At 38.9% G+C, this 19965-nt stretch overlaps 1 protein-coding gene across 2 annotated transcripts in view; it reads left to right on the forward strand.

Moving 5' to 3' along the window:
* LOC128688859 (acyl-coenzyme A synthetase ACSM3, mitochondrial) overlaps positions 1 to 19965 on the forward strand; it is a 44292-nt gene that overhangs the window by 3811 nt on the left and 20516 nt on the right. For both annotated transcript variants that reach the window (XM_053776867.2, XM_070085382.1), the window contains exons 2-4: positions 9356 to 9516; positions 9704 to 9837; positions 16170 to 16356. In XM_053776867.2, coding sequence (XP_053632842.2) covers positions 9420 to 9516; positions 9704 to 9837; positions 16170 to 16356 — 418 coding nt within the window. In that variant the 5' untranslated portion in view covers positions 9356 to 9419. The remainder of the gene's footprint in view (positions 1 to 9355; positions 9517 to 9703; positions 9838 to 16169; positions 16357 to 19965) is intronic.

Raw genomic sequence — 19965 nt, forward strand, 5'->3', positions numbered from 1 at the left:
GATGCAGTTTAATATAGACAAATGCAAAGTTCTAAATGTTGGACAGGACAATAACCATGCCACATATAAACTAAATAATGTAGATCTTAATATTACGGATTGCGAAAAAGATTTAGGAGTTCTGGTTAGCAGTAATCTGAAACCAAGACAACAGTGCATAAGTGTTCGCAATAAAGCTAATAGAATCCTTGGCTTCATATCAAGAAGCATAAATAATAGGAGTCCTCAGGTTGTTCTTCAACTCTATACATCCTTGGTTAGGCCTCATTTAGATTATGCTGCACAGTTTTGGTCACCTTATTACAGAATGGATATAAATTCTCTGGAAAATGTACAAAGGAGGATGACAAAGTTGATCCCATGTATCAGAAACCTTCCCTATGAGGATAGACTAAGAGCCCTGAATCTGCACTCTCTAGAAAGACGTAGAATTAGGGGGGATATGATTGAGGTGTATAAATGGAAGACAGGAATAAATAAAGGGGATGTAAATAGTGTGCTGAAAATATCTAGCCTAGAGAGGACTCGCAGCAATGGTTTTAAGTTAACATAAGAACATAAGAACGAAGGAACACTGCAGAAGGCCTACTGGCCCATGCGAGGCAGGTCCAAGTCTCCTACCGGCTTAAGCCAATGCACCCAACCTAGTCAGGTCAGGTCACATTGACTTAAGGGAGGAACACGGCAACCGACCTGTTAGCACAAGCTATCAGGTCTAACTCACACCCACCCACATCTACTCATGTATTTATCCAACCTATTTTTAAAGCTACACAACGTTCTGGCCTCTATAACGGTACTTGGGAGTTTGTTCCACTCATCCACAACTCTATTACCAAACCAGTACTTTCCTATATCCCTCCTGAATCTGAATTTTTCCAACTTAAAACCATTGCTGCGAGTCCTGTCTAGGCTAGATATTTTCAGCACACTATTTACATCCCCTTTATTTATTCCTGTCTTCCACTTATACACCTCAATCATATCCCCCCTAATTCTACGTCTTTCTAGAGAGTGCAGTTTCAGGGCCCTTAGTCTATCCTCATAGGGAAGGTTTCTGATACATGGGATCATCTTTGTCATCCTCCTTTGTACATTTTCCAGAGAATTTATATCCATTCTGTAATACGGTGACCAAAACTGTGCAGCATAATCTAAATGAGGCCTAACCAAGGATGTATAGAGTTGAAGAACAACCTGAGGACTCCTATTATTTATGCTTCTTGATATGAAGCCAAGGATTCTATTAGCTTTATTGCGAACACTTATGCACTGTTGTCTTGGTTTCAGATTACTGCTAACCAGAACTCCTAAATCTTTTTCGCAATCCGTAATATTAAGATCTACATTATTTAGTTTATATGTGGCATGGTTATTGTCCTGTCCAACATTTAGAACTTTGCATTTGTCTATATTAAACTGCATCTGCCACTTCTCCGACCACTGCATCAGTCTATTCAAATCTTCCTGGAGTGCTCGAATGTCCTCGTCAGAATGAATTCGACGGCCTATTTTGGTGTCATCGGCAAACTTGCCGATGTCGCTCTTTATGCCCTCATCTATGTCGTTTATGTAGATTGTGAACAGCAGGGGGCCCAACACTGACCCCTGTGGAACACCGCTCGTGACGCTTCCCCACTCTGATTTCTCCCCATTTATGCAAACTCTCTGCTGCCTATTTGTCAACCATGCCTCTATCCAGGAAAAAATTTCTCCTCCTATTCCATGTGCTTTAATTTTCCTCAATAGTCTCTGATGTGGGACCCTGTCAAAAGCCTTACTGAAGTCCATATACACAATATCATATTCATTACCATGATCTACCTCCTCAAATACCTTAGTGAAAAAAGTTAATAAATTCGTAAGGCAGGAACGCCCCTTTGTAAAACCATGCTGAGATTCGTTGATTAATTTATGCTTTTCAAGGTGGCTACGAACTGCCTCGGCAATTATTGATTCCATAAATTTTCCCACTATGGAGGTTAGGCTTATTGGTCTATAGTTCGAAGCTAAGGACCTGTCACCTGTTTTGAAAATAGGTATCACATTTGCCATTCTCCACTTATCTGGCACCATGCCAGTTTGTAGTGATGTGTTGAAAAGATTAGCCAAAGGTGTGCTAAGCTCCTCTTTACATTCCTTTAGAACCCTTGCATACAGTTCATCAGGGCCTGGGGATTTGTTAGGTTTTAATTTATCTATTTGCTTAAGGACCATGTCACTTGTGACCCTAATAGTGCACAGTTTATTATCGTCCTGTTCTACATAATTTATCATTACTGGAATATCGCTGGTATCCTCCTGTGTAAAAACTGAGAGGAAGTATGTGTTAAAACTTCTACACATTTCCTTATCACTGTCAGTGAGCTGACCCGAGGAACTTTTGAGTGGGCCTATCTTGTCCCTGATCTTACTTCTGTATACCTGAAAGAATCCTTTTGGGTTAGTCTTCGATTCTCTTGCAACTTTAACCTCATAATCTCTATTTGCTTTTCTAATTCCCTTTTTTATTTCTCTCTTTAACTGAATATATCGATTTCTTAATTGCCCCTCTCCTCTTTTGATTTGCCTATATATGCCTCTCTTTTGACCAATCAGAAATTTTAATCTATTGTTCATCCATTTAGGATCATTTTTGTTTGATCTGATTTCCCTATTTGGAACATAATTTGACTGAGCAGCTAGAACTATGCCCTGGAAAGCATCATATCGGCAACCATCACCACCTACCTGACCCCTAGTCAGGTCATTCCAGTTCAGCCCACCTAAGTAATTTTTCAGTCCTATGAAATCAGCCAAGCGAAAGTCAGGGACGGAGACTTGATTGCCATTATTAGGGGAATTCCATGATATGTTAAAACTGAGTGATTTGTGATCACTCTCCCCAAGCTCATCATTAACCTCAAGATTATTAATTAGTGTTTCCCTACTGGCAAGAACCAAGTCAAGGAGGTTATTTCCCCTAGTTGGCTCTGTCACAAACTGTTTTAAAAAACAATCCTGGATCGTATCAAGAAAGTCACCCGACTCTAAATTTCCTGTCAAACTGCTCCAGTCAATCTGTCTATAGTTGAAATCTCCCATTAGCACAACATTTTCGTATGTAGATGCCTTACGAATTTCGTCCCATAGAAGTTTACTGCACTCCCTATCAAGATTTGGGGCCCTGTAAATCACACCCAAAATTAGTTTTTCTCGGCCCTCGAGAAGCTGTAACCAAACAGATTCAGTGGCTGACGCCTCTAATTTAATATCTTGTCTAACACAACAATTTAAATTGTCTCTGACATACATCGCTACTCCACCACCTTTCCTGTTGACCCTGTCAGTGTGGAATAATTTATAGCCTTGTATGTGACATTCAGAGGGCATCTCTCTATCTTTCAGATTGAGCCAGGTCTCTGTTATAGCAATAATATCTATGTTTCCTGCACTTGCAATTAATCTTAGCTCATCTATCTTATTTCTAACACTCCTGCTATTAGTATAGTAAACCTTAAGGGAGCTAGTCCCTTGCTGCCCTCTGCTGTCCCCCTTTGTTTGCTGACCTGTTCTATTGTCTTTATTTATAACTTCATGCTGAATGCCTTTTATACATTTACTGTTTCCAACCCTAGTGTTGCAACCTGCTTGTTTCCCACACACACCCATACCTCTATCTTCCATCAGTTTAAAATCATAGGCATTTCACCAATGGCCTTCTCAATCGAGTCTGCAAGTGCTACCACCCCTGCCCCAGAGAGATGAACCCCATCCCTTGCATACATATCATGATTGCCATAAAAGTTGTTCCAGTTGTCAAAAAATTCAGATTCAGGAAGGATATAGGAAAGTACTGGTTTGGTAATAGAGTTGTGGATGAGTGGAACAAACTCCCAAGTACCGTTATAGAGGCCAGAACGTTGTGTAGCTTTAAAAATAGGTTGGATAAATACATGAGTGGATGTGGGTGGGTGTGAGTTAGACCTGATAGCTTGTGCTACCAGGTCGGTTGCCGTGTTCCTCCCTTAAGTCAATGTGACCTGACCTGACTAGGTCGGGTGCATTGGCTTAAGCCGGTAGGAGACTTGGACCTGCCTCGCATGGGCCAGTAGGCCTTCTGCAGTGTTCCTTCGTTCTTATGTTCTTATGTTCTTAAAAGAACGTCAGCATGCATTCCACAGTCCCGTTGCTCGATCGCTAGCGCACTCAACTCACACACACTGAGGTCCGGGGTTCGAATCTCCTCCGGTACGGCTGGAAAACATTAGGGACGTGTTTCCATAAGACACCTGCCGTCCATGTTTACCCACCAGTAAAATGGGTACCTGGGTGTTAGTCAGTCGACTGGTATGGGTCGCATCCTGGGACAAAACTGATCTAATTTGCCCGAAATGCTCAGCATAACAAGCGGCTTTCAATATAGTAGTAGTATGTCAGTTACTGCCTGTATACCTTGTACATGTACTTGTAGTAAATAAAGATAATATATTATTATAGTATGGAACAGATTTATGAAATATTGTGCTGACATCCTTTTAACTGTGTCTGCGAAAACAATGATCATTGTTTGATAATTGTGGCGGGAATTATTAGTCATGTATCTTGATGCTGGTGAGGGGCTCTTAAGGAACTAGCCCTGGAGCTAATGAGTATACATGAAGAGTTCCGGGGGTCAACGCCCCCGCGGCCCAGTCTGTGACCAGACCTTATGGTGGACCAGGGCCTGATTAACCAGGCTGTTACTGCTTGCCGCACGCAGTCCAACGTACGACCTACAGCCCGGCTAGTCAGATACTGACTTTAGGTGCTTGTCCAGTGCCTGCTTGAAGACAGCCAGGGGTCTGTTGGTAATCCCCCTTATGTATGCTGGGAGGCAGTTGAACAGTCTCGGGCCCCTGACACTTATTGTGTTGTCTCTTATCGTGCTAGTGACACCCCTGCTTTTCATTGGGGGGATGTTGCATCGTCTGCCGAGTCTTGCTTTCTTAGGGAGTGATTTTCGTGTGCAAGTTTGGTACAAATTCCTCTACGATTTTCCACGTGTATATAATCATGTATCTCTCCCGCCTGCATTCTAGGGAGTACAGGTTTAGGAACTTCAAGCGTTCTCAGTAGCTGAGGTGTTTTTTCTCTGTTATGCATGCCGTGAAGGTTCTCTGTACATTTTCTAGGTCAGCAATTTCACTTGCCTTGAAAGGTGCGTTAGTGTGCAGAAATATTCCAGCCTAGATAGAACAAGCGACCTGAAGTATGTTATCATGGGCTTGGCATCCCTGGTTTTGAAGGTTCTCATTATTCATCTTATCATTTTTCTGGCAGGTGCGACTGATACAATGTTATGGTCCTTGAAGGTGAGACCCTCTGACATGATCACTCCCAGGTCTTTGACATTAGTTTTTCGTTCTATTGTGTGGCTGGAGTTTGTTTTATATTCCGATGAAGTTTTAATTTCCTCACGTTTTCCATATCGGAGTAATTGAAATTTCTCATCACTGAACTTCATATTTTTTTTTTTTGCAGCCCATTTAAAGATTTGGTTGATGTCCGCCTGGAGTCTTGCAGTCTCTTCAATGGAGGACACTGTCATGCAAATTCGGGTGTCATATGCAAAGGAAGACACGGTGCTGTGGCTTATATCCCTATGTCCAGATTTCAGGAGAGATCTGTCAGTGTTTGAAGAGCACTTGTAGTAACCTGCAGTGGTTGACATCCTGCTGTAAAAAAAAAAACACCCACGTGAGCAAAATGAATTGGAAAAATACAAACAAAAGCAAAACCACAACCACAATACAGACAAAAAGCAAAAACCACAATACAGCGAAAGCACACGCAAGAAAATATAAAACACGGACGACAAATAAGGATATAAACAGTGACATAGAACCGCACAAAGATAGAGCAATTGTACATTAAAAAAATAATCTGTAAATAATATATTGGCATTACCCACATTAAATATTTCGATCTTGCTGAAGACCATCATCAGTCGAAAATATTTACATTTTTTTTAATGAGGTTACCTGGAGGTTATTCCGGGTATCAACGCCCCCACGGCCCGGTCCATGACCAGGCCTCCCGATGGATCAGGGCCTGATCAACTAGGCTGTTACTGCTACCCGCACGCAGTCCAACGTACGAGCCACAGCCCGGCTGATCCGGCACTGACTTTAGGTATCTGTCCAGTTCTCTCTTGAAGGCAGCCAGGGGCTTATTGGTAATTCCCCTAATGCTTGATGGGAGGCTGTTGAACAGTCTTGGGGCCCAGGACACTTATGGTGTTTTCCCTTAGTGTAGCAATGGCGCCCCTACTTTTTATTGGGGGCATTTTGTATCGCCTGCCCAGTCTTTTACTTTCGTAGGGAGTGATTTCTGTGTGCAGATTTGGGACCATTCCTTCCAAGATTTTCCAAGTGTAGATTATGATATATCTCTCCCTCCTGCGTTCCAACGAGTACAAGTCAAGTGCTTCCAAGCATTCCCAGTAGTTAAGGTGTTTGACAGAACTTATACGTGCAGTAAAGGATCTCTGTACACTCTCAAGATCTGCGATTTCACCTGCTTTGAATGGAGATGTTAATGTACAGCAGTATTCCAGCCTAGAGAGAACAATTGATTTGAAAAGGATCATCACTGGCTTAGCATCTCTCGTTTTGAACGTTCTCATTATCCATCCTATCATTTTCTTTGCACGTGCAATCGTGGCACTGTTGTAATCCTTGAAAGTGAGATCCTCAGACATTACTACTCCCAGATCCCTTACACTATTTTTCCGCTCTATTGTATGGCCGGAGTCAGTAGTATACTCTGTTCTAGTTATTATCTCCTCCAGTTTTCCATAACGGAGTAGTTGGAATTTGTCCTCATTGAACATCATATTGTTTACCGTTGCCCACTGGAAAACTTTGTTTATATCTTCTTGGAGGTTAACCGCGTCCTCAGCAGATGACAGCCTCATGCAGATCCTAGTATCATCCGCAAAGGATGATACGGTGCTGTGATGTATATCTCTGTCTATGTCTGATATGAGGATAAGGAATAAGATGGGGGCGAGTACTGTGCCTTGTGGAACAGAGCTCTTCACTATGGCAGCCTCCGATTTAACTCTGTTGACCACTACTCTTTGTGTTCGATTTGTTAGGAAGTTGAAGATCCATCTCCCCACTTTCCCAGTTATTCTTTTAAAAAAGTACGAATTTTATGGGCTATTACACCATGATCGCATCTGTCAAATGCTTTTGCAAAGTCTGTGTATATTACATCTGCATTCTGATTTTCTTCCAGTGCATCCAAGGCCATATCATAGTGATCCAGTAGTTGTGAGAGGCAGGAGCGACCTGCCCTGAACCCATGTTGCCCTGGATTGTGCAGATTTTGGGAATCCAGGTGATTTGCAATCCTGCTTCTTAGCACTTTTTCAAAGATTTTTATGATGTGGGACGTCAGAGCTATTGGTCTATAGTTCTTAGCTAATGCTTTGCTGCCACCTTTATGGAGTGGGGCTATGTGACCGTGGAATTTCATCCATGTCCAAGCTCCTCCTCCATAGTGTACTTAGGGCACGCGAGAGGGGTTTCTTGCAGTTCTTAATGAAAACAGAGTTCCACGAGTCTGGGCCTGGGGCTGAGTGTATTTGCATGTTGTCAATGGCTTTTTCGAAATCTATCGGAGTTAGGGTAATGTCGGAAATCTGGCATACATTTATGGAGTTTTGAGGCTCATTCATGAAGAAATCATTTGGGTCGTCGATCCACAGACCGATTAGTGGTTCACTAAACACAGAGTCGTACTGGGATTTCAATATTTCACTCATTTCCTTGTCATCTGTGTAAGTCCCATCCTGTCTGAGTAAGGGCCCGATACTAGATGTGGTATTTGCCTTGTTTTTGGCATATGAAAAGAAATATTTTGAATTTCTTTCAATTTCACTAATAGCTTTAAGCTCCTCCTGTCTCTCCTGGTTCCTGTAAGAGTCATTTAACTTAAGTTCGATAGTTTCCACTTCTCCGGTCAGCGCCTCCTTTCGTGTATCAGATATTCTAGCACTCCTGAGGAGCTCAGTGACTCTTCGTCGTCTTCTGTAGATGGAGCGTCTTTCTCTCTCCAGTTTACTCCTGCTCTTTTTCTTTCTTAGGGGAATATGCCTAGAACATGCTTCAGCTGCCAGGAAGTTGATCCTTTCAAGGCACTGGTTTGGATCCATGTCATTTAAGATACCTTCCCAACATGTTTCGTTTAGGACATGGTTTACCTGGTCCCAGTTGATGTTCTTGTTGCTGAAGTTGTATTTTGTGAAGACACCTTCACAGGTACATGCATTCTGCTGATCAGGACCCCTATGCATGTACGTCTGGACTTCGATTAGGTTGTGATCGGAATTAGTTGTTTTTGATATTCTTATGCCTCTTATCAGGTCCTCATTATTTGTGAAGATAAGGTCAAGTGTGTTTTCTAGTCTTGTTGGCTCCACTATCTGCTGGCTTAAGGAGTGATTTTTGCAGAGACTTAGTAGCTCATGTGTGTGTGACCTTTCATCTGCGCTACCTCCGGGGATTGTTTCAGCTATAACATTATTTGCTACATTCTTCTATTTTGTATGCCTTAGGTTGAAATCACCAAGTAGTAAGATGTTTGGGGATGGAGCTGGAAGGTTTTCCAGACAGTAATCAATTTTCAGTAGCTGTTCCTTGAACTGTTGAGATTGCATCTGGTGGCTTATATACAACCACAATGACTAGGTTTTGGTTCTCGATCTTTATTGATAGAACTTCAACTACCTCATTTGTGGTGTTCAGCAACTCCGTGCAGATGAGGGACTCTTTGACATACAGCCAACCCCCCCCTTTGTTGCCTGTTCATTCTGTCGCATCTAAAAAGGTAACCACTTATCCATATTTCACTGTCAAATTATTATTATTATAATCAAGGGGGAAGCGCTAAACCCGGAGGATTATACAGCGCCTGGGGGGGGATGTGGAAGGCATTCAGGCTTAATTCGGGGAACTGGAGCACAGATCCAATTCCCTAAATCAAGAGCCCCTCACCAACATCAAGGAACCTTCCTTGAGGGGTTCACTGTCAAAGTGAGTCATATTTTTTCCACATTAACCTACAGTTTGTGTACAATTTACTCTTAAATAATTTTTTCCATTCAAAAAGAGACATCTTGGTAGTGAGGAGGAAGAAAGCTTCTCGGTTCGTTCCTACAGCCTTTCAACCCGTTCCTACAGATTCTTAACCCGTTCCTGCAGCCTCTCGACTCATTCCTACAGCCTCTCAACCCGTTCCTGAACCTTTCATCCCGTTCTTATAGCCTCTCACCCCATTCCTAAACCCTCTCAACCAGTTTCTAAAGCCTTTCAACGTGTTCCCGCAGCCTGTCAACCCGTTCCTACAGCCTCTCAAGCTGTTCCTGAAGTCTCTCGTCTCCAGTATACACCATGCGGTGGTATCTACTACAACACCTTCTAGGGGCCTCTACTAACACTGCCGCTGCTGCTGTCAGTCGACTCGATAATACCACGTGTCTTCTGCTCAGTAAGTTAATTTTCTCAAACAATAATTATTTAAAATAATATATATTTTGCCATACAATATATATATATATATATATATATATATATATATATATATATATATATATATATATATATATATATATATATATATATATATATATACATATTATATTATATATTATAACATTCACATATTTTTATTTTAGGGCATCAAAAGTACTGCACTTCAGGCAACCAGTTTGACTATGATGCTGCTACGTCCAAGTACAGGAAACTCCTGAAGCCTCGCGAGCATTTCAACTTCGCCAAAGATGTTGTTGGTCACTGGGCTAGTGTTAAAGTAAGTTTAAACTCTTGTTTTATCTTTCTTTATCTCTGGCATTTATTTTTCTCTAATTCTGTTATTGTTTCCTCTCCTGCCGCTGTCACATTTTGTTTGTAGTCTATTTCTGGCGATCTTAGTGTGACTTTCTCGACTGTCTATATACAGGGTGTCCGCAAAAACACTCCCTGATTTCAAACAGGTATAACATGTAACTTTATTGTAATAATCTTTCACAGTTGCTTCAGATGCAGGATTTCATTCAGTTTCATGTGGTATAGGGTAGCATTAAAGGCACTCAATGTGCACCCCTCTGGTTGCTCGGCAAACATCGATGCGATGGTTTAGTTCGGTCTAGACGCTCTGCAGCATATCTGGTGTTATCATGCGAACTGCTTCAGTGATCGAAATTTTCAGCTCCTCCAGGGTTGCAGGTAGTGGTGGTACGTAAACTGTGCTCTTCACGTACCCCCCTCCCCCCCCAAGAAAGAAGTCACAAACTGGTCCCGTGACCTGGCAGGCCACTTGTTTGAAATCAGGGAGTGTTTTTGTGGACACCTTGTATTTATTAATAGTTTCAGTGATCTTCATCGCCACGGCCCGGCCTCAGACTATGCCTCCTAATATATTAAGGAAATGTTACAGGGCTAAGGACTGACGTGGAAAATACTGTATATATTTTCCAGAAATACAGTATTTATATGTAAATTGAGAGTAACAAACGTTAGTAATGGGAAGAATTTTTCGTGCTCTAGAGGTTAAAATTGGGCTGACACCTCTCAAATAGGAGGTGAAATTGTTGGATGTGCATTCCTGCATAACTTGAGATATCAGACGACTGGACATGACAGCTCCAGGAACCTCAGATAAGTCTTATGTAGTAACCTGGCCAGAGTTATTTTCATAGACAGTGAGGTTTTCTGAGTATGATACACATTAATCTCCAGTCAAATTGGTGAGTGATATTAAGATATTCTCCTTCTGTTATGTATATGTGTATATATATAATCATTTATTATTTTTAATATACAGTCCACAAATTTATATATTTACCAGAATTCCTGGTGATGTATCTTTTATTTGTAATTAATAGGTCCAGAGCAACTTGTGGATATGACAGTGGTAGGTATCGAAGGGGGACATTTTTTGCGACCTAGGTGTCCCAAATTCCTACTTGTCTAACTGATAAATAATAATTATCTTTGTTCATTTACTGTTATGTACATAATGATACATTCAGATAAATGTAATTTTCCACAACTGATAATAAATACTGAAAGTGAAGATAAGTGTATACTAAATGTAAGTACAATTTTATAAGATTTACCTGTCATCTCATATACTCGCGAGACACAGGAAAGACCAACAATATTGCCAGAATGCAAAAAATTTGACTTCCTCTTGCCACCCATATACAAGGAACACAATATACAAGGCACTTTCAGTAGCCAAAAGCGCACTTGGAGGTAGCACCTCCAAGTGCGCTTACTATATACTATAAATTTGTCCTTTTTTCCTTCTTCACTGGTTTAGCGCTTCTTTTTCTATAATAATCCTTCACTGATTCAAACCTATCATATTGCCCACTCTTCATCCCATTAAAGAAGGCAGGTAGGGGACGGGTGCCGTGATGTTGTGAAGTTATCGTTTACGGAATCTGAGTTATCTTCCCCTTCCAAAGATTGAAAATGATCACTTCCTCTTCCACAGGCGCTACTCCTTGACCCCGTTTTCCTTATTTAATGTCGTAGTTTTTAATTAATATCTTCGTTTTCCTTGTCGAATACAATAGCTATCCTTAACCAATATCTTTGTTTTTCTTAACCAATGCCCCGTTTTCCTTAACTAATACACCTATTTTCCTTAACCGTTAAACGTGGAAATAAGTCACTTTGTCTGACCCTTTTTGTTGGGAAGGGGGGGTTATCCTAGGTAATCTACACATTCTGCTATGTATAATAATTTATGTTGGTAAATTAAACACATGTGCAACTCTTGGGTATCTTTATTGAGGAAACGTTTCGCCACACAGTGGCTTCATCAGTCCATACGTATGGACTGATGAAGCCACTGTGTGGCAAAACGTTTCCTCAATAAAGATACCCAAGAGTTGCACATGTGTCTAATTTATCAACATGTCGGTTATCTGAACCATTCATCTACAAATAATTTATGTAACCGTATTTATGTGTACATGTACCTGAATAAACTTAGTTTTCCTTAACCAATGGCACATTTTTCTCAATGCCTCGTTTTTCTTAATAAATGTTATCGTTTTCTTTAAGCAGTGTCTCGTTAAACTATCTTTTGCTAACTAGTACCAACTACCTCATATTATTTTTTTTTACTTTTTATAGTGCAATATATTGCTCAACTTATTATATATAACAAATCAGATCTTACTCCCAAATCAATATTATATCATAGAGACTATCTGTCATTTTAACTTTGTTTACCATTACTTAATTTAGTCCCTTATATTTTTTCTCTTTTATTTTAGCTTTATATAACAAGTTTAGTTCATATATTCACAATTGTTAAAATAATCAAGGTGCTATTCTCAGGTGCTAAAGTGTAATAAGCTCATTATTTTGCCATTATATTAATTTATTTGATTACCACTTTTTTGTTCACCACAAATTATTTTAGTCCCTTTTATATTGCCTCATTTATTTTAGCTTTAAAGAGCTACTTTAGCTCATATTTTTTTTACATTTGTTAAAATAATTCAGGTGCTATTTTATAGATTTAGAATATTTACTTAATTCTAACTTTAGATTCAATATAAATCTTATGATAACAAGCATTGATCCTGATACAACCCTCTTATCTAATGACTTAAATGAATCAAACAGTAACTGTAATTACTACACAGCAGAACAATCAAAGGCACTTCTCAGAGCCAACAACAACACAACTGTCTTTAACTACAATATCAGATCTTTAAGCATTACGATGACCTCACAGCATTACTAAATTCCCTGCATGCCAGTATGTCCATCATTACTCTCACCGAAACCTGGCTAAAGCCTGATACTACAGATGTCTATGCCATTCCTGGTTACACAGCCATACACAACTGTAGGCCAGATCAACAAGGGGGTGGCACAGCTATATACTACTCAGACCAACTAGAATGTATCACTAATACTTGCACACGGGATGAACATGGGGAATATATAATAGCTAAATTCAAATCCAAATACCTACAAAAACCTCTCACAGTGATAAACATCTACAGAGTACCACAGTCAAACATTAGCCGTTTTAGTGAAAACCTAGGAAGTATGATAACTGATACACGGATGAACAAAGATCACTTACTACTCTCATGTGACTTCAATATAAATCTCCTACAAGACCAAGACCCACATGTTACTGAATTCACAAACACTATGAGTAACTGCATGTTGCTACCAACAGTAACAAAACCTACAAGAGTCACAGAGACTAGTGTTTCCCTACTAGACCACATCTGGACCAACACCATATCCCCCTTAAGATCAGGCATAATCACAGATAATACCACAGACCATTACCCTACCTTCCTCATAACAAACCTTGGCAAATTACCCCTAGAGACTACTAAAGTCACTTTCAGGCTTCACAATGAGGCAGCTATCAACAACTTCACAGCAGCAGTAACAAACATTGACTGGTACAGTGAGCTAGAAATCTATACAGATATTAACGAATGTATTAATAATTTTCTAAAAAAGACCCAATACCTCTATAACAAGCACTGCCCTAAAAAAAACTAAACAGATGACAGCTAAGAGACTGAACAGTCCCTGGCTAACACCCAGCATTCTCAAATCCATAAATAAAAAACACCTATATGAAAAACAGTACAGAATGGGTCACATAACCAGAGACCAAACAAAACGTTACTCGTCAATCCTAACCAGCCTAATAAGAAGGGCTAAAAAATTGTATTATGAGAACAGATTATCCAACTTACGAGGTGACATAAAAAAGACTTGGAAAACCCTATCAGAAATACTAGGAACAAAAAAGTTAACACGAAATAGCGAAATTGAATTAACAAAACCAGATGAACCCCAATTCCCACCTACTGAAACAGCAAACAGTCTCAATGATTTCTTCTCCACTATAGGAAAAAACCTTGCCAATAAAATCCCAAGCTCAGATACCCCACCCAATGACTACCTCACTGGCAACTACCCGAACACACTGTTCCTAGCTCCGACTAACCCAACTGAAGTCTCCCTTATTATCAACAAACTAAAAAACAAAACAGGAGATTTAAATACCTTACCACCCATTATATACAAAAAAGTGTCACAGGTGCTATCACCAATCATTGCAACACTCTTTAACAAATCCATTGAATCCTCTACCTTTCCTACAGTTCTCAAAATAGCAAGGGTCACCCCGATCCATAAAAGAGGAGACCACACAGACTTTAATAACTATAGGCCAATATCCAACTTACACCCTCTCTCTAAAATCTTTGAAAAATTAATCCATAAGCGTATCTATTCCTACCTCATCTCCCACAACATACTCAACCCCTGTCAGTTTGGGTTCAGGTCTAATAAAAATACTAATGATGCTATTATCCACATGCTAGAACATATTTATACAGCAATAGAGAAAAAAGAAGTCCCACTGGGGATCTTCATTGACTTACGTAAAGCTTTCGATACAGTTGACCACGACTTGCTCCACATGAAATTGTCGCACTATGGTATAAGAGGGCACTCCCTCAACTACTTAGTCATACCTCAGCAACAGAAGCCAATATGTGAACACAAATGGGGCAAACTCTTCCGCACAGCCAATTACAGTTGGTGTCCCACAGGGAATTGTCCTAGGCCCTCTTCTCTTTCTCATATACATAAATGACCTACCAAATGCATCGCAACTACTCAAACCCACACTATTTGCAGATGACACTACATACGTCTACTCTCACCCGAGCCCAGTCATGCTAGCCAATACTGTAAATACCGAATTACAGTAAATATCAACCTGGATGAGGACCAACAAACTTACTCTAAACATTGACATTCAGTTTGGCAACAGAGCTACAGATGTGTCTCTAAACATAATGATAAATGGATCACCTATCACAAAATTCACAGAGGGAAAATTCTTAGGAATCCACCTTGATAATAGACTCAAATTTCAAACACATATATAACAAATTTCCAAAAAAAATTCCAAGACCGTAGGCATACTGTCGAAGATACGGTACTATGTTCCACAGTCAGCCCTCCTGGCCCTATATCACTCACTTATTTACCCCTATCTCACCTATGGAATTTGTGCATGGGGCTCAACAACAATAAACCATCTCAGACCACTAATCACCCAACAAAAGGCTGCAGTCAGAATGATAACAAATTCCCACTACAGGCAGCACACTCCACCAATATTCAAAACTCTAAACCTACTCACCATACAAAACATCCATACTTATTACTGCACCTATTACATACATAGAATACTTAACTCTGATATAAACCCTCCCCTCAAACATCTCCTTGCCAACCTCAACAGAACACATGACCATAACACAAGGCACAGATCACTCTTTGATGTTCCTCGTGTCCATCTCACGCTATGCAAAAACTCAATGCACATAAAAGACCCTAAAATCTGGAATTCATAACCTGTGAATATAAAAGAAACACTGTTTATAAATTCAAGTCTCTTCTCAAAAATCACATACTCGCCCACAACTAAATAAATACTGAATAATTGTATCTCATAAATTGTATCTCATAAATGTCAACCTGTGACCCAATCAAACTTTGTTACTATTTAACTACGTTACCTAACAGAATACTCCATTCTACTGACTACACAGCAACACAGTAAATGACCATATGACCTGTCTTTGTAATACTCATTTGTGCTAAATTGTTATCTGTTTTACAATAATTTTTGTACCACTGAATATATCATTTCTTAGTTAATCTTAAGTTAATTTTAAGCCTGCCCATAAATAAATAAATAAATACTGATTGTACAGCAATGCAAGCAACCATACGACCTGTTTTTGTAATACTCATTTGTACTAAATTGTTATCTGTTTACAATAATGTTTTATCACTGAATACATCATTGCTTAGTTAATCTTAAGTTAATTTTAAGCCTGCCCGTAATGCTATGCATTCAAGTGGCTTTGGCATGCTGCATTTAACTGTATTCTTTTGTACTTCTCTGTATCATGTTCAAATTAATAAAATAAATAAATAAGAGACATATGTAATACTTTGGCATCTTTATTGTCAACAATAAGACACAAATGTTGCACGTGTCTCATTCTTCCCTAAATCAAGCCGAAGTTCTATTTAGCTAATACCTCTGTTATTCTTCAGCCAAACCACCCAGCTGTATACCTGACAGACGGGAGCAAGCAGACTGTGGTGAGCTACAGTGAGCTGTACCAGGAGGCACAGGCACTAGCCACGGCCCTCAGTGACCCTGTAGCACCTAGATGTGCTTTAGTTATCCTGCCCAAAGTGCCCGAGTGGTGGGTCCTCAATGTTGCCCTGTCTTGGTGTGGTAAGTGAATCTCTTGACCCTTATTATTATTATTATTATTATTATTATTATTATTATTATTATTATTATTAGTATTATTAAATATCCCTGAATTGGCTACATTTAAGTGGTTGCCTGATTTTTTTCTTTTCCTTAAACTTTTCGTTTATCTTTCGTTCATAACTCGAGAAGGCATCACATGATTGGCTTTAGATTTTCAACGCTAGTGTACGGTCACTAAGGCAAGATTCGTGCAAGTATTGACGCATGTAGACGCCCTATGACCAGTTTTAGTACCCATTCTAAGATTCCTGGAATGGGTTCAGTAACTTTTAGAACCCTCTGCAATCGCATTTGCAAAAACAAAATCACTAAATTCTCATTCTCTCTCTCTCTCTCTCTCTCTCTCTCTCTCTCTCTCTCTCTCTCTCTCTCTCTCTCTCTCTCTCTCTCTCTCTCTCTCTCTCTCTCTCTATCTCTCCCCCTCTCTCTATGCAGAATGACCACTGTGAAAAAAAAATAGTGAAATTCCAAGCATTTTCGTGAAATCACGAATAGGTAAAATTGGTCAATTAGCAAGAACTTATTTAAAATTAAGTCCTTTCTAATTTTTTCTCTTAATACGACTTGTTAAATATATATATATATATATATATATATATATATATATATATATATATATATATATATATATATATATATATATATATATATATATATATATATATATATATATAATCATTTATGTTAATGTAAAAAAATAATTTTGTACCAAAAGTACCTTAGAAAACTTACCTAACTTTATTATAACAAGCGCAGTTTAATATAGCTTAATCCAACTGAATATATTTTAAATAAGTTTACAGTAATTTAATAATAAGCAAACACAGTGAAATTATTCTTTTTTCGTTAGGTTCAGAATTATTTTTGCGAAATTACTGCATACACAAATTTTTGCTTGCCTTATGCGAATATTTGTGTATGCAATAATTCCGTAAAAATAATTCTGAAAAAATTATTTCATTGTGTTTGTTTATTATTAAATTATTGTAAACCTATCTAAAATGTATTTAGTTGAATTAGGCTAAATTAAATTGCCTTTGTTATAATGAGGTTAGTTAAGTTTTCTAATGTTCTTTTGGTACAAAATTATTGTTTTTTTACATTTGCATATATGAAAAAAATATATATATCTTTAAAAGTATAAGAGAATTTTTTAGAAAGGACTCAATTTTAAATGAGTTCTTGCTAACTGACCAATTTTACCTATTCGGTACATTATATATGTCTATCATACTCATATATTTGAAGTGATGAAGGTTCCAGGGCCGAAACGTCTTCAGTAAAGGTTTCTTAGGCGAATGCATTCATGTCCAAGTTTTATTTGAGGATTCAGTTTTTGCCGTCTAAGGGGATTTAGCTGCTAACAATATATCCAAGTTTGCTTGATTATTGGGGCTTAAAAACCCATCGACTACACGAGTCATTAAGGCTGCATGTAATCTGTTAACCACCAGTCAAGATTACTTTAATACCAAAAATAGTGACCAAATTTTCGGTATATACACACTAAGATTGATACACCTCTTGGTTAATATGCAATTATCCAACATTAATTCAGTTGTTGTTTACCTGTCAAGATGTTTGACTAACCTCTGGAGGGTTAAAATACATTTTGCTCTATAGAACAAACCAGAAGCAATACTTTTTTTTATTGAATCAGAATGGTTACATACATACCCTATACACTGTATATCATGGAGTAGAAATACACACTTCTCGGTGTATGTGTATACCTCTGTATCTTTAAATAAATCACTGGTTTGCATTTGGAATGTTTTTAATTTTTATTCATGGTTGCGAATTTCATATTCTTGGGCTGCTGATTATAAATATCTAAACCATTTTGCTCTATCACGTAAGGATTTTGAATAAATACAAATTAATGATAAATGTGAATTTTTAATAAATTGTTAATTTATTAAAATTAGGCAAGTAATCAGGTAAAAGCACATTCTGTTAGTTTTAAGAACATATGAATTCCAAATCAACATGAATCAAATCAAATGATTTTATTAAAAAAATATGCTCCTAAATGGTTAGCCTACATATTGAATCAAAGGAAGGAGGACCGCTTTGATTTTCACTTGTGCTGTGCATCGAGACCATTACGTTTCAATGACCAGCAGTAATCCACCATCATGCTGACATTCCATTTGCATTGGTATCGAGTTTCCATGGTGCAAATATCCTGATGGAGCCGCTCTCCTTGTTCCTCACTGTAGTCCCCTCAATTGTTGGGAAAATAGTCAAGATGTGAGTGCAAAAAGTGCATCTTCACACTCATTCTAGACCCAAGTTGTTGGAAACTTGAAATCAGGTCTTGGATCATTTTTTCATATTCGGAGGAGCGTCTGTTTCCCAGGAAATTATGGGCAATCTGCCTGAATGAAAACCAGGCAGACACATCGACACCTGCTAATGGTTTATCAAAATGTTTGTTCTTCATCAATTCCCGAATCTGATGTCCAACAAAGATTCCTGCCTTTAGCTTGCCTTCACTTATACGAGGAAACTTTGACTCCAGGTACCTGAAAGTAGTTCCATTCTTGTTCAAGGCCTTCATAAAGTTTTTCATAAGCCCTAATATGATGTGGAGTGGTGGAAGCAGAATTTTCTTGGGGCCAACTAGTGGCACAGTTTTCACATTGCGATTTCCGGTTAATAAGCTGGTTCTTGGTGGCCAGCCTTCTTGTTCATAGTGCCTGGCTGTCTGCCCTACTGTCCCAAAGACACAGAAAACAGGGATACATGGTGTATCCGCCTTGAAGACCTCGTAGGAGAGCAATAGCTTTTAAATCACTACAAATGAGAAAATTATGATTCTGGTACTTGATTGCAGATATTTCTTCATATCTGCGCAAGTTTCTGACATTTGGACGCTGGCCAATTGGCACAGATGCAGCTGTGTTGCCGTTGTAGAGAAGTACAGCCTTTAAACTTTTAGGAGAATCAATGAAGAGTCTCCATTCATCTGCTCTGTATGATATCCCCATGTGTTCAATAAAGTCAGAAATATTTGAACAGAAAACTAAAGATTCCTCTTTGTCAAAGAACTGAGTGAATTCCGTTTCACAATGACGGTACCAAGTGAATGTTGTTCCAGGAGCTAGAAGCCTGTGTTCCTTCAGTCTAGAGTAAGTAACTGTGCCCTTTCTTTTGGAAGGTAAGGTCTTTCACCAAGTCATTGAACTCAACTTGGCTGAAGGGTTTGAGATTGTCATTTGTTGGTGGTTCATAGTCTACTTCCATCGCCTTAGAATCGCTGGTATCAGACTGTTGAAATTTGCCATGTCTCAGGTGGCACAGGTACAGGAATATCTTCAGTGTGGGGAACAGGTCTTATTGCTGAAGGAATATTTGGGTATATTATGCGATCTTCAGTCTTCTTGTTGAATCTAGCTACTTTAGTCATACAAAAGTAGCAGTCATCATGGTGGTTCATCTGCTCCTGCCATACCATTGGTAATCCAAAGGGCATACATTAAAGTTTTCCAACTGACCACATTTGGAGCTTACTGATGCAACTCTTGCAAGCTTTGTGTGGTGCAAATGGTTTGTCCTGGTCTC

This window comes from Cherax quadricarinatus, chromosome 16 (genome assembly GCF_038502225.1).
Source record: "Cherax quadricarinatus isolate ZL_2023a chromosome 16, ASM3850222v1, whole genome shotgun sequence".
Classification (NCBI taxonomy): domain Eukaryota; kingdom Metazoa; phylum Arthropoda; class Malacostraca; order Decapoda; family Parastacidae; genus Cherax; species Cherax quadricarinatus.